Source organism: Poecilia reticulata, chromosome 2 (assembly GCF_904066995.2).
Source record: "Poecilia reticulata chromosome 2, P_reticulata-male-v2, whole genome shotgun sequence".
In the NCBI taxonomy this organism is placed as follows: Eukaryota; Metazoa; Chordata; class Actinopteri; order Cyprinodontiformes; family Poeciliidae; genus Poecilia; species Poecilia reticulata.
In genome coordinates this window covers 20093394-20109210 of record NC_088831.1, presented here as the reverse complement: position 1 = coordinate 20109210, position 15817 = coordinate 20093394, and the positions used below count along the sequence as shown (strand labels likewise).

General features: G+C 41.2%; 1 protein-coding gene across 1 annotated transcript; it reads left to right on the top strand.

Annotated features, from left to right (window-relative positions):
- Positions 1-696: 696 nt before the first annotated feature.
- Positions 697-15416, top strand: wdr3 (WD repeat domain 3). The gene is made up of 27 exons (XM_081599985.1): positions 697-1147; positions 2200-2394; positions 2491-2700; positions 3880-3998; positions 4864-4942; positions 5069-5164; positions 5444-5548; positions 6303-6404; positions 7330-7430; positions 8280-8384; positions 8470-8700; positions 9356-9449; positions 9545-9646; positions 9750-9832; positions 10640-10778; positions 10883-10939; positions 11555-11655; positions 11821-11932; positions 12003-12137; positions 12217-12267; positions 13055-13120; positions 13193-13285; positions 13396-13446; positions 13531-13574; positions 13678-13806; positions 14442-14535; positions 15119-15416. Exons 2-27 carry the CDS (start codon positions 2221-2223, stop codon positions 15272-15274), a joined length of 2829 nt encoding a protein of 942 aa, XP_081456111.1. The 5' UTR covers positions 697-1147; positions 2200-2220; the 3' UTR covers positions 15275-15416.
- The last annotated feature ends 401 nt before the right edge of the window (positions 15417-15817 follow it).

The following is a 15817-nucleotide window of genomic DNA, read 5'->3' as shown; positions in this document are numbered from 1 at the left end:
TTTAATTTGATCTTTTTCAGTATTAAGTAAATATAATAGAACTGTTAAACAAACCATGGACTCAGTTGCAAACTTCAGGCATCATTGCACATATATTATTCCTTTTTATTATTATGTTGATTAATTAACTGAGTAGTGGTCGTAGTAGTGGCTTGTAGTAGTAGTAATGACTTTAATTGGATAGCCATCTAGCATTCAGCTTCATTATAGTCATGCTTTTCAGTGTGTCCACTGAATTTCTTGAACGTGTCCCATTAAAATTATTTGGGTTGACTTTATAGTTCTTTTATAATGACTCTTCATATCTGGAGATATTTCCAAGTAGATGGCTATGAAGAAAGAAGTATGCAGCATGCAGCAAAAGTTTTCTGTTTGTTTTTTCCCCTGGTACCCCATTAAAGAAACATATAAATTGCATTAAGGAATAGGAGAAGATGGATGTAAGTCAGTTTAAGCAAGAAAAAATAAATGTGTGTCAAAAACAGGGAGAATAAGAAATGTAGGGCAACGGAGATTAATAGGACATTGCAGGCAGAGAGTGGATTGACATAAATGTTGTGAAACTGATAGCTGATCTCAACGCTGTGTTTTATTTTGTTCACATTACCAATAAGCTTCCGGTACAGATCGTATTATTTGTCGTGTGTTTGACTCGTTTCTTAGTCAATTGTGAATCAGCTGACTGGTAGACACAAGCACTTCCGTTTTAGTTGTACTGGAACCTGTGGGAAAACGATACAACTTTCTGCACAGCATAGCTTCGAATCCAAGCCAAGAACTAATCACGGATAAAATAAGTCCCCAAAAACTAGCATACGATAAACATTTCCTTTATTTTTTCACAATGATAACGTCATAAAGTTTGCCCTGGTGTCGCAGGCAAAAGCAAAAGATCGAGCTTAATAGAGAACCGTAAAAGTACACACGAATACGGCAACTTCTGCATCAAAGTATGACTAGAATCACCAGTCCTCGTGTACTGTAATAACTGTGTGTAGTTACTGTACCAGATAAGAAAAGGAGTGATTCTAAAACTCCGAATTTAGAGGTTTTGAAATCGATCTGCGATAGATGTATTAGGTCTGACTAAGAAACAGCGGGTCGAGGAAGAAAACACAAGCTAGCAGCTCTACGTCGCATTTCAGAGGTAAGAGCACAGACTGACACCTCGTAAAAGTACTGTAACAAGATATGAATGTTGTCTGAGGCTTTAAAATACATATTTATACGTTTCTGTTGTTTCTAATAAGCTAATTTAAACTAGAACACAGCCACGTGCGTACAGAAGCCCAGACGCCTCCGTAAGGGTGCACTCGATTTATTGTACTCTATGCATTTGAGCGAGCGGAGTTTAACCGGTCTTTGGTTGTTTCAAGCAAGGAAAAGATCAAACTCCACACGTACGGTGTGTCCCATGAAACAAAACAAGCCTCCACTCATACCATGGCGACTGAAAAAATGTACAGAAATGTACATACAAATAAATATATGAAAGCAGGAAAAGCCTGAACTGTGTAGCCCGAAACTAAAGCATAAAACGTTCAGTGGAGGAATAGTTTCCACAGACAGGATTCAACATGTGAAGCAAACACGTGTGGTTTACATTTGGGAGTTTACGTTGTGGGTTTATTATATTAAAAACCACAATAGGGCTCCTAAAACAAGTTAGTGCTGGTTTAACTGCAAAATAAAAACATTTGAAATGATTCCAGCCAATTTAGAAAATTGTTAAATTGTTTAAAATAAGTATTCAGACCCCTTGAAGGTTTTCTAACTTACCCATAGCGCAGCATCATGTTGCCACCATCAGGTTTCACAGTACAACCTAAACGTCATTGTGCGTTTTGGGGATTTTAAACTATCACAGAGTATTGAATTCTTATTTAATGAATAATAAATGGTTTTGACCTTCTTTTTTTTTGTTTGCCAAACATTTATCTGAAAAGTGTGGCATGTTTTTGTAATGGCCTGTCAGTTCAATGGGGTGGCCATCTTTCTGTCAGTTTGCCATAGCTTTCCATTTTTTTAAACGACGGATTAAACAGTGCTCTGTTTTTGAATTTCTTCTTTGTTTTAGTTCAAATCCTATTCATGTGTTAGAACATTAACGTTGCCCATCTGTGGAAGCCATGCTGATCTCACCGAGTCGTTGTCTTTGGACTGTGAGTAAATAAAGATTCCTGTGTTGCTTTGCTGCAGGATCCAGCACCGTCTCCGGTCATGGGTTTGACCAAACAGTACCTGCGCTACGCCGCCAGCGCCGTGTTCGGCGTCATCGGCAGCCAGCGGGCCAACATCGCCTACGTCACGCTTCGTGGCGGGGAAAAGGGCCGCTACGTTGCCGTGGCCGCGTGCGAACATGTCTTCATCTGGGACGTCCGAAAAGGAGAAAAGGTGAGACTTCAGGGCGGTGGCTCGGCTCAGCTCGGCCCGGCTCTGACGAATTGCCCGCAGCCGACTCAGACAGAATTTGCCGTCTTTCTTGTCCAGGTCCTGATCCTGCAGGGCCAAAAGCACGAGGTGAGCTTCCTCTGCCCGTCTCCAGACGGCGTTCACGTCGCCGTGGGTTACGAAGATGGCATGGTGCGGATCTTCAACCTGCTGAGCGGGGAAAGCAACGTTTCCTTCAACGGACACAAGTCCGGTGTCACAGCGATGAATTACGACGCTCTGGGCGCGCGACTTGTCACCGGCTCCAAGGTAACGTTGACACGATTGGCACCAGAAAGCTGCAGTGGAGTCACACACTTGACACTTTGTGTCACATTTTGCCAAATTTCATGGTAATTTAACATGATGGGTCATGACAAAGACTGGGCGGAGGTGCCGGAGCTACACTGACTTGTTTTTATTTGATCTAGTGATGTTTGCATGTAATTTTTTTTGCACTGTCACGGCAAAAATAAAAGCAGACACACCTTCAGAATGAAGTTTCTTCTTCTTTAATTGATGCTAAATCAATGTAAAGCGTATCATATATAAATATATATGTATAAATACGTCCTAGATTTGAGCACAATGCTTAGACCTGTCACGTTAACAAATGTTGCTGTACCATCATTTGTCCCAAAAGTTCTTGCGATAAACGATATTGTTGTTTTGAGACGATTTTCAAGTGATATAATGGTAATAATGGTATAATAATGCAAGAGCACGTTCTCAAAAATCAATAAACATTAAATTTGTAATGAACATTTAACTCTGGAACCGGAAGACATTTGAAATATCCGAAATAAATAAATAAATAAAACAACATAAACAACAAATGAAATGAATGATAAAGTCTCTAATAATCATAATCAGCTTGAAATGAACTGAAATCTCATGAAATGTTAAAATTTACTCTCATTTGAAAAACCAACACCGCCACCTCCTGCCTGTGAAGCGAGCTACTGTGTGCTGCGCTGCTTTCAGGAGGGAAGCAAAACTGGAGAGGTTTGTCCAAAGTAGAGGGAGAGAAAAGGCAAAGGAAAAATACATAAAGTTAAATTGAATATATTTTTAGTTCAGGCCTATTAATACGACCTTCATGTTATTATGGTTCTCAATCAGCAGCCCTCTTCCCCATTCAGTCAAAGAAAATAAATGTAAGAATCTTCTGCTAGATTTGAAGCTGCTGTTCACAGAAGTCTACATTCAGAGCTGTGTCATTATACTTCCACTTCCCAGGCACTTTGTGTTGGTCTGTCCCATAAAGTCCTAATGAAGCACAGTAAGGTCTGTGGTTGTAACGTGACGACATGTGAAGAAGTTCACAAAGAGCGAAGGACTTTCTCAAGTCACAGCAACCGCTTTTGTCTCGCTTGCGCTTCAAGGTCGAATTCTGGTTCTCGCTGATTGGTTGCAGCTTTTCTCTCTGCTTCCCGTTTGTCTCTTCAGGACACAGACGTGATCGTGTGGGACATCATCAACGAGTGTGGACTGTACCGGCTGAGGGGACACAAGGACGTCATCACGCAGGCCTTGTTCCTCAAAGACAAGAACCTCCTGGTCTCAAGGTAACGGCCATTAGCTGCTGCTGCAACAAAATGTCCTCCATCGGTCGCTCTGTGCTTCAACAACTTTTGGAATTTGTTCTGTAAACGTGTAAAAGTCTTGTTGACTTTGTCCAGTTAGAATTAGAGTTATCAAAAATGTAATCCATATTAAAAGAAATGGATTCTTTACAGTCTGTTTTTGGTAACTGTATTCAATCCGAGGTTTATTATAAGCCTGGCGGGCCACCAGGCTTTACTTGTGACCCCACCAGGCTAAGCATCGTTTATTTCTTTTTTTTCATGTTTGCCTTTTCTAAGATTTTATAGTTGCTGTTTGGGTTTTGTTAAAACATTTTAAAATAATTAGTATTATTTTCAAATTTTCTGTCATTTTTAAACATGTTTTAACTCAAAATCACGGCAGCCTGCTGGATGGCTGTCCTAGCGCCCCTACCACCGGGTCAGCAGGTTTTCTGGGGGAAACCCTGCAATAGTTTTAAGTAGTTTCTAAATCATTGTTGATTGAAATGTGTCAATTTATAATGATAAAATCAAAACTCTTAGAAGGAATTTTTCACAATAATGATAAACAATTAGATAATTACCCGCCCCTGCTGTGCAGTTATTAATAGAATGCGCACATTCAAAGAAATGCGTAACTGAGTCGAGTGATTAAAAAGATAAACGTTCAACATGTGGATGTATATTTTGGGATAAAGAATTCCCACTTGTGTCGGATACAAGCTGAGCTTTGGTTCAAACATGGATGCTGGATTTGACTTCTGTCTGGGCTTCACTTTCCAGTGAAATAAGTTGTAATGATGTTTGAAAGTACTGAAAGAGTGCGGCCGTGTTTGTCAAACTGTGTTTCTGTGCTGCCGTCCAGCTCCAAGGACAGCTTTGTGAAGTGGTGGGATCTGGACACGCAGCACTGCTTTAAGACCATGGTGGGCCATCGCAGCGAGGTGAGCGCATCCAGGGTTTCAACTTTAATAAAACTTGCATAATATAACGAGACAAGAAAAGATTGTTAACAGAAATTAGTCGATGGTACAATTTTCCCGAGCGTAACGGTGTGGACTTCCTCTCAGGTGTGGGGAATGGTTCTGTTGGACCAGGACAACAGGCTGCTGACGGGGTCGGCCGACAGCGAGCTCCGGGCCTGGGACATCCGCCGCCTGGAGGAGGTGAGGTTTAATCCCCTAGAAATGGATCCGAACGCAGCCTGAATGTTTGACTGATGAGAAGGACACACAGCACTCCGGATCTTCTCTCAGAGTCTCTGCAGCTGTGACGTGTTTTGACCCGTCTTCTCTTTGAAGATGTCACGTTTTAGGCCATATTTGCTTTCGCTTGCTAGCGGCCCGCATCGGCTCATACCAGAACCAGAACCGACAGAGCGCCATTTGACAGCTCATTAGCCTCGTTCCTCATCCGCTCATTCTGTCTCTTTACGTCCCGCTTAGGGAAAGGCTGAGGGTGAGCCCAGAGTGAAGAAGGGGAAAACTCTGCTGGAAGATGATGAGGATGATGCCGGTAAAGACGAAGAGGAGGCAGAGAGCGTGGAAGAGGTACGGAGGTCAATCTGAGTCGATTTGTCCCAGGAAATTCTTGTCAAACACATTGAAGTTTGTGTTTGGAACTCGACAAAAGGAGGAAAATATTCACATATTTACACTCTAATTTGTTCTTCATGTGAAAAAAACAAAACATGCACCGATCCAACATTAATATCTGTATTGGTCCATGTATTGGAAAAAAAAGTATAGGTAGGGAATTGGTCACAATGTGCCCAAGGGCAGATCTACTCAGTCTAATTCTACGTTTTGTGCATCATGTTTTTTATTATTATTATTTATTTGGTTTATTTCTTTACATATTTGACCAAAGGTAGTAAACCTGTTGTTTATGTCAGTTTTCTTATTATTTATTTTACATTGCATTGTTATAATTTCTCTGATTGAACAAATTAAAAGTTTGTTTTTACATGTTTGGCCCAGTTTGTGAAGCTATAAGTGCTCTGCTGACGCAGAGTTATCACATACATTTGTAATTCAGTACCTTTATGTCTGTGTTAAAAGAAAAATAAGAAAAAAAATGTTTTAAGTCAGTACAGCTCTGCTTTTCTGTATCAGATTGATATCGGCCGATACTCAGATATCGGAAGTGAAAATGCTGGATCGGTGCATTCCTAGTTAAATATGTGAAAGCGAGTCCATCTGATGGTTTCATGCGTCAGATACCTAAATGTTCCCGTGTTTAAACACAGGAGGTTGTTGTTTGTGTGCCTGTAACTGGGCCGTCTTGCTCTGGTTTCCTCTTCAGCGCATCCTGAGCTGTCAGAAGGCCGGGTCCATCCTGAGAGAAGCCAGAGATCGGGTCGTTTCGCTGACAGCAGACTCCAAGGCCAGAGTGATCGCCTGCCACGTGAGTAAAGGATCCTCTGGATGCTCCTTCAGTCCTGAGTGTCTGTAAGCTGTTTGCTTTCCTCCTAATGGACACATTATGTTCTTTCTTTCTTTTTTTTTGATCCTCTGTTCTCTGGTTTTAATAAAACGTTATTTTCTTCTTAACAATGTCTTTTATTTGATTTTACATGATATTATTTGATTTCAATAATATCCCAGCCTGGAAAGGTGTGAAAGAAGGCATGGAAAAAGATTTCTACTTCCATGCAGACTTGTCCCGTACATCTCTTCTTTCATTTCTCACTTCTTTTGATCGTTTCATTCCTTCCTAAGCTCTGTCTCTTACTTCCCTTCTTCATTGAGCCCATCTGTCTTTCCTTGTCTCCTTCCTCTTTTAAAGACTTTTTGTTTCATTCTGTCTTTCCTTTCTTCCCTCCATCCACCCTTTTTGGTCTTCCTTTCTTCATTTGGGTCCTTCCCTTTCTTGTGAAATTTTCTCCTTCATTTCTCTCTTTGCTACTTTCCATCTTTCTTCTTGTCTTTTTTTCCTCTTAATCTTTCTTCCTTCCTTTTTTCTTCCCATATTTATTCTTTTCATCTTTCCTCCTTCTTTTCAACTTTATTTATTCTTTCCTTCTTTTTATCTTTTTTCTTTTCATCTATCATCTTTCTTTCTTTTTTTCTTCTTTCCACATATCTTCCTTCCTTCCTTCCATCCTCCCTTTCTTCTCTTCATATCCTTCCTCCCTCGTTCTTTTGCCCGCTGTCGAGGTATTTTTACTCTACACCATTTTATTTATTTTTTAGAATGTAACGGGCTGGTAGCTCTGGAAAGTTGAGTTTTTAGAAGTGTGAGATTTTAAGCTGTAAAATGTTCAGGTGAACGGCTCTCTGGTGTGTTTCTGTGTTGACGATGACCAGAGTGTCTCTCCCTTCTGGACCAGGGAAACGATGCGGTACTGGAAGTGTTCACGGTGCTGTCTGAGGAGGAAGTGCAGAGAAAAATGAACAAGAAGCTGAAGAAAGCCAAGAAGAAAGCAGCCAAGTGAGCTTAAATCAGAACGGCTGACATGTTTTCATACTGTCAGTTTAATTTTAGACATCCTGTTTGTACTTGGGAAAAAGCAAACACTCGTAATAAATATGTGTAAGTTTAACGTCAGAAGACAGGAACTCAGATGATGCTGATAGATTAATTTTAGACTTTAACATTACGTCTAAGGTATTGTTTAGGTTGAAGCCTTTTTCCCCCTTTGTCTCTTCATGGACAAGCAGGTATAGACAATGGATAGATTTAAATATAGTGATAATAAAACAATGGGTAGATTTAAATAAATAAGTATCCGGCCAAAAAAGGAGTTCCAGACTTGTGCAGCTTTTACAATAAATGCAGACTAACCCAAATAATTTTTCAGTGAGCATCAACAATGTTAATAAATTACAGTAACAAGGTATAAATGTGAATGCTACAGTTAAAACATACAGGTGGAACCTGAAGGGGTGAACAACAGGGATGTGAGGATGGATCCCTGAGGAACACCTGTACTACAGATAATTCACACATTTCTGCCTAGACAAACCCACTGATGTGACAGACAGTCATGAGCTGATCTGTCTGACGTATTAAAAAGATAGAGGAAGGGATTTAGATACAGTTTGGTATTTTATTGTGGGACTCTTTTTACCTTCTGTAATGCAGTTTAACCAAATTAACACTAATGTACAAGTGGCTATAGGATTTATTATTAAAGATGTGTACTTTGTTCTACTTTCACCGATCTTCCATCTTTTTATTTGCTCTCAAGCTGCTGTCAGTTTCTGAGAGTTTGGTGGTTTTGATGTGACGTCAGACATCAGATGCTGATTGTTGGTGTGCTGCTGCCCCCTGTTGCAGAACGCAGGAAGGTGCAGGCGATCAGACAGCAGAGCCGGTGGTGGAGAGAGCGCTGAAGGACGAGATCATTAGGCTGACGAACATCAAGGCTTCTGCAAAGATCAGGTGAGACACAAAGAGAGGAGATGATGACGATTCGCAGCGTTTAGACTAAATTTATTGCTACGGTTGCTCTGTGTTTTCTCCTCAGGTGGGTCGACGTCCTGTCGTGTGCAGGCGGAGAGCTGAAGGTGGCGCTGCTGCTTCAGAACAACACCGTCGAGACCTACAGCCTAAAGATCTCTGACAAGAACCCGGCGGCCAATAAGACGGCCCGGCTCACGCTGGGCGGCCACCGCACCGACGTCCGCACGCTGGCCTTCAGCTCCGACAACCTGGCCGTCCTGTCGGCCTCCGGAGACACGGTCAAAGTCTGGAACAGGTGACGGCGCCGACCGGAAAACCCTGGAACCTGTTCTCCTCTCTATGGGCTCGGTCTTCTAACTGGAGGAGGACTATCAACTTCTTAAAATTGTATTAATTGTCAGAATAATCAATCAGTTAAAAAATCGCATAAGAAACGTCACGTTATTCAGATTGTTGATTTGGCGTCTTAAGCTTTTTATTTTTTTAAGGGATGCACTTATATGAAAACTTGGGCAGATATTGATATTTAATATTAATATTGCTATTACAGCCAATAACAATATTTACCAATATTATATGTATATATTACATATATTTCTCTAGCATTTCAACACCTTTGAAAAAAATAAAAAGACCAGAAACAGACGACAACAAGATGAAAAACATCTCAGTTGTTCATGTCGGCCTAGTTTGACTGATTGAATATGTTAAAAATGACTAATATCGGCCGATACCGACGGTATTGACGATATATTGTGCATCCCTACCTTTAATACATAAGAAATGCTATAAAAGAGGGGTTTTTTAAAGCAAATTGACTTTTTCTGAGTCTGTATGCTGAAGTGATTAATTGATTACTAAATTAGTTGATTATTTCACTAATCGATTAATCGCAATTAGTCCGATTAATCGTTTCTGCCCTAAACTGGAGGTTCTTGTGCGTGTCACAGGTCAACTCTGCAGGTGATTCGCACCATGGCGTGTGAGTACGCGCTCTGCTCGCTCTTTGTGCCCGGAGACAGGCAGATAATCCTGGGAACGAAGGTATTTGGACTCCATGTGGGTCGTTTCCAGCGTCAACTCGTCCCCAAAGTTCCTCCCTTTCCTTCAACTCTGCGATTCTGTTCCTCTCCTGTCAGAGTGGGAAGCTGCAGATCTTTGAGCTGGCCTCAGGAAGCCTTCTGGAAACGGTGGACGCCCACAGTGGAGCTGTGTGGTCACTGTGCCTGGCGCCGGATCAGGTAAACCGGACCGCCAGGTGAATTCTGGGACGGGCTCCACGGTAAGAGTCCAGATTACTTGATGGTAAATTACTATAATTTGGGTTTTCTGTGTGTCCTGCAGAGGGGAATTATCTCTGGAAGCGCTGATAAGACGGTGAAGTTCTGGGAGTTTGAGCTCGTCAGAGACAAAGAGTCGGACCAGAAGTGAGTTCAGTGTTGAATAACATCATCAACACAATTTAAGGGACGTGGGCGTTTTGTCATTTGTGTCATCGTTCTTCTACAGCACTTTGGTGCTGTTTTATACCTGTTTTAAAGTGTTATATAAATAAATTTTACATTGACATTATGCTTCATTTTTATTTTTTTAAGGATGCACTTCACCAGGTCACTTCTGAACATGCTCTGTTACCAATAGTTACCCCATTGCTGACGATTTTTTATTATTATTTTTGGTCAAAAAAAAGAAATTGTTTTGGCCAAACTTGAAATCAGCAGATTGGACTCTTTCTTTGGTAAATTGGTGCATAAAAACCAATTATTACATACTAGCAAACAGAGGTACTGACCTTCAAAATAACCAATTAGATACAACAATAAGATAAAACGGTGCAAATTAAAATGGATACATTTAAGACAAAACCCAGAACATAACCAAGTGGTGTCACTAAACAGTTTTTTTTTACTTTTAATCTTGGATTGTTTTTGTTATTTTTCTTTTTTTCTAATATTTCTTGTTTTATTTATTCTAGGGTCTCCTTCCCACTGAGAAAGTGGGAGAGAGAGAACAAACATGTCAGATCAAAGAATAAATAAAGTAGTGATCTTAGGCTTTTGTACCGATTGCAGTTTTTCAGCCAATGGATTTAAAGACTGTGATCAGCCAGAAAAATGCGTCTCTAACTCTGTTTTTGTTTGTGTGTTTGTTTAGTTTCTCCATAGCGACTCTTCCACATGATCAAATTTACCCTCCTCTCCTCATATTATCTGATTAAATCTCTTCTTTGCCAGGCGGCTGACGGTGAAACACACTCGCACGCTGCAGCTGGAGGAAGACGTTCTGTGTGTGAAGTTTTCTCCTGACCACAGACTGCTGGCCGTCTCTTTGTTGGACTGCACCGTCAAGGTCTTCTACACAGACACCCTGAAGGTAGACCTCTGTTATTCATAAGGGACCAACGAGGGTTTGATACGCCGCATATCTGAGGACATTTTGTTAACCAACCAACCCACCTGCTGTCTTTTCGCTTTCAGTTCTTTTTGTCCCTGTACGGACACAAGCTGCCGGTCCTTTGTTTGGACATCACACATGTGAGTGACTCCGGCTGCAGAAGTATCAGTTCTGTGAATGTGAAAGGAATCTGTTTTTATTGTTGTTTTAATGGATTGGGTGATTATGTCCAAGTAATGTTTCTTGATAAACCTCAACGCTAATGCAGCTCAGTAAAACTCTCTATTGTTAATATTCAGACCAGTTATCCAAATATCCAAAATAAAACACAACAAAAAAACAATAAATAAAACAGAAATGGAGAACACACACAACCAGAACCATAAATGAAATATTTATGAAGTCTCTGTAAACCAAATTATCCTTAAAAGTATTAATAATCTGGGTGGAAATGATCAAAATCATTTTAATTTATCATACTTTGCGACAGGCTTAACCTCCGTCAGAGGGTGGCGCTGTACACACAGCAAGTAAAGAAAAAAACAAAAACCAGATATTAAAGATCTAACAGAATAAAAATCCAAAGGTAATAAAACTTAAAATCCCAAATCGCTCCAGATGGTGAAAATTCTGGCAAACTCTCAGCCAATCATCAAAAAGCTTTTAACGCAAGAAGGAACATAACTAACGTTAAGTCCAGTTTGATCTGTTCCTGCTTTTGTTGCCGGACTCTTGACTCTGCTTTCTTTAACTAGGACAGCGCTCTGATCGCCACCGGCTCTGCAGACAGGAACGTAAAGATCTGGGGTCTGGATTTCGGCGACTGCCACAGATCTTTGTTCGCTCATGACGACAGGTACGGACCGACCCACACAGTAAGAAACCAAGCACAAGTTTGGTGGAGCAGCGGCGCTCTTTCTCCTCACCACATCTCGATCGTCTCGTTTTTTTCCCACCTCTAATCGAAGCGATGCAGATTTCAGAGGTTTGCTCATCTCCATACCCTCTCTGCTCTCCCCAGTGTCATGTTTCTCCAGTTCGTCCCCAAGACTCATTTGTTCTTCACCGCCGGGAAGGACAAGAAGATCAAGCAGTGGGACGCTGACAAGTTTGAGCTCATTCAGACCCTGGAGGTGACTCTGTCCTCCGAAGCGGCTGCTCTGCTTACGGCCTCGACTCTGACCTGCTCCGTCTGGCTTTCAGGGTCACCATCGGGAGGTCTGGTGTCTGGCCGTCAGCCCCAACGGAGATCACCTGGTGTCGTCGTCTCACGACAAGTCCCTGCGTCTGTGGGAGAGGACCAGGGAGCCCATCATCCTGGAGGAGGAGCGGGAGATGGTGAGCTTGAAGCGTCTGTGTGGCCTGCCCAGCACTCAGCGCCTCTGCGTCTGTTTTTACGCTCTGTTTGTGTTTACAGGAGAGAGAAGCTGAATTTGAAGAGAGCATGGCCAAAGGAAACGCACCTGTGGTGAGCGCCACCGTTTTTAAGTTTGTAAACTTGATTTTTTTTTTTCATCTCACCTTAGCTAAAATAACTTTATAGCAAGGGATGTCAAGGTCAATTATTGGTTTATTAGACTAAAACCAGTTTCAATTCATTAACAACTTAGACCTTTTCTTAGCGTTGTAGTTTGGCTGCCATCCAGAAGAGGGTGCCAATGATCATCCTTAAGTGGAGCCAGTTGATACAGAAATAAAGATGGTGGGGCCACACCAGAACGGGAAAGACAAACAGTCCAAACAGAGTCCAGTATGGGAAGCAAAATACACTTTATGCGGTTTTGTTTTGGAATATAAACACTCAAGAAACTCCTTAAATTATGAACTTAGTAGCGCTGAATCAGCCAAAGTGCTGCATGACAGAGCAGCATCAGCATTTCTTTAAAAATGTGGCCCTTTATGATATGGAAAGATGGTTTCCCCTCTTGATACAACAGAAAACTCATGGTTTTTAGGAAATGGCCTCTTGTCAATAAATCGTCTGTCAATCGATAAATCAACTTTAGATTAACTCAATCGATAACTTGCATCCCTAATTTTAGCTTAAGCAGCTCAAAATCCGGTTTTAGTTAGTTTAATATTAATCTTAAATAAAACAGTTTCTCTTTTCCTGATGTTCAGTGTAATTTTGCTGCGTACAGAATGCTAATTATGGATGTAGTACCGATTATCTCTCAAGTCAGGTTTCATAAAGAAAGGCCGTTTGTTGCTGTTTGAGGGCAGCGAGCCGTGGATTAACATTTCTCCGTCTTCAGGTACCAGGAGAGACGGAGGGAGAGGCGGCACCGGCTGGGAAGAAGAGCATCGAGACGGTGAAAGCTGTAAGTCGCCTTCTGCTCCGTTAGCATCTCTGAAGCTAAACGGGATGGTAACCATGGACCACTTTCCTGCAGGCGGAGCGAATCATGGAGGCTCTAGAGCTTTACCGAGAAGAAACCAGGAAGTCGGAGGAGCACAAGTATTTCTGTGAGAAAGCTGGGAAAGAGGTAAGACCGTGTTTCCTCCTTTCTGTGTCAGATGCTCACATATCCTGTTCCAGAACGGCTGAGTCGAGTTATGACTGATACTAAAAACATCTGATTGGCCTGTTTCTCAGTTGCCTCCTCCTAAACCCAACCCTGTCCTCGTTGCCTTTGGAAACGTTACTGTAAGTCAGTTTCAAAACGTAAAAGGAAAAACAAACACTTATGCGGTTTGTAACCTTGATGTCTCACTCTTTCCTCTCTTGCAGCCGTCCCGCTACGTTTTAGACGTCATAAGAAAAGTCAGATCCAGGTAAAAAAAAAAAAACAGAACAGAACCATTCCTCTCTCTTTTTCTGTACATTTAGAAATACTCTGTGTTTGTGTTTATTATTTTTCCCTCTGGTGATCACCAGTGAGCTGGAGATTTCTCTGCTGGTGCTGCCGTTTCCTTACGTCCCTGAGCTGCTGAAGCTCTTCAGCTCCTACATCCAGCAGGGCCTGGAGGTGGAGCTCGTCTGCCGCTGCCTGTTCTTCCTTCTCAAGTAAGACCAAACTGTTTGACCGAGAAGACAACAACCGATGTGTCAATTTACCATCCATTTGTTCGTTGACATTTCATTATCTTGCTGATTTTACACGTGGTTTAATTTTGAGTATTCTTCTTGTTTTGTTGTAATTACCAACTTTATCTACACAGCAGATCCAGTTACTGATAGACATGTTTGCTAAGAGACATTCTTGGAATCACTTAAAACGTTCATTACAGCTCAACAAGCTTTCTGGAGGTCTTTAAGCTTTTCTTTAACAATTTATTTATTTTAGGTATCCAAGGACAATATACGAATAAAGCAATAAAACGGAAGAATGCAAAAACTTGATGTTCCTAAGACATGGTTTTATAACTTAACTTTTTCTTAATTTAGCTTTTTTTGTGAAATTGAGTGATTTATTTTGAATTTTTCTGTTTCCATCAACCTTTTCAAACGTGATTCTTTGAAATGCACTTTAAAAAATATAGATGAAAACACTTCTACAGAGACAGAATCTTTTTACATTTGTTCGATCAAATCCACATACTGTATTACCCCAACTTTGCAATATTCCACATTTTTATATGAATATTTCTGAATTTTTGTTTTAATTGTAACTGCAGCTACGGTTGGTTGATTGCTTTCAGGATCCATTTTGGTCAGATCACCAGTAACCAGATGTTGGTGTCCGTCATCGACGAGCTGAAGACCAATACGCTCTCCAAAGTCTGCCAAATCAGAGTAAGTTATCATCTGCGTAGAGACGCATCCTGTGGTTCTAAAGCTACATGTTTTGGTTTTTTCACTTCCTGTTTTCCTTTTGTTTCATGAAATTAAGATATTTTGTTAAAATTGTAAGACATGAAAAGTGATCAGAGTCCAATCTTTTACTTGTATTTATACATCTTAGTCATTTACATCAAGTGCAGCAACAGACATTACTATTTTAGCACTTAATTGTGAATAATTTAGATCGAACTTAAGAAACAACGTGCCTTTAACACCACAGACATTATGCTCCCAACCTCTATGACTAGAAAGGCTTTAAAACGCCTTCCGGAAGAAATTTCAGGTTTTTAAATGGGTAATGAAGGGATTCCAAAAACTATATAATCATTCTATAATGCTAGATTTTAAAGTTTTCAGCTTTTCTAACTCAAAAAAGAACCTTATATCCCATAACCTTGAAGTTGATGGCAGATTATCATTTTACAACTACAATATAATTCAACATATCGTCTGCATAGAGAGCAAGGCGGTTGGTTTTGATCAGCAGTCGTTATTTTTCTGCACCATGTCTGATTTTCTAATTCTGTTGCTTCAGGATGTGCTGGGCTTCAACAGCGCCGCCCTCCAGTTCCTCCAACGGGAGATCGAGAGCAAAGAGGACGTGATGTTCTTCGCCGATGCCACGGGCCAGCTGGAGGAGAAGAAGAAGAGGAGGAGGAAGAGGGAGCGCACTGTTCTGACCATCGCTTAAATTATTACAAATTTCCTCCCAGCTTTAATTCGGGCCCGGACCAGGTGGATTACTTTTATATGTTGTGAAACCGTGACAGGGTGTAACTCAGTGGTAAGCAGTGACATGCTTTATTCCCCAAATAAACAGAGTCTGAAGTTTTCTCACAGCTTCATTTGTAACAAATAAATCCTGTGTGGCTGAGCGAGCCATCCGTGTGCACACTGCAGCCGCTATAAAACGCAGTAATGTGTGGTCAGGTTTTTCATGGATCCATGTCATGTTTAAAGCCGCGCTGCGTTCATGATCACCACGCACAGCGGCACAGAGGACACGTTTGATTCAGGCTGGTTCTGCTTCACAAGCCTAAAAGGAGGCGTTCAGGTCCCGAGCCAAACGCCGCCAGAGACGGTCTGGGACGTGGCAGCAGTTTGGGAAGCTGTCGACGTTCCTGAGGTTCAGCTGTGAGTCGATCACTTTCAAGTTTATTTCAGCAATCCATTTTTAAAAGGGAAACTCAAATATGGATTCATTACATACACTGATTCACTGTAAAGGCGACTT

Bases quoted from the DNA above. Each gene is read 5' to 3' on its own strand.
- wdr3 (XM_081599985.1), top strand. From the start codon at position 2,221: ATGGGTTTGACCAAACAGTACCTGCGCTACGCCGCCAGCGCCGTGTTC. The intron at 8,701-9,355 runs GTGACGGCGCCG...TGCGTGTCACAG, and splicing joins ACGGTCAAAGTCTGGAACAG to GTCAACTCTGCAGGTGATTC. The intron at 13,447-13,530 runs GTAAGTCAGTTT...CCTCTCTTGCAG, and splicing joins TTGCCTTTGGAAACGTTACT to CCGTCCCGCTACGTTTTAGA.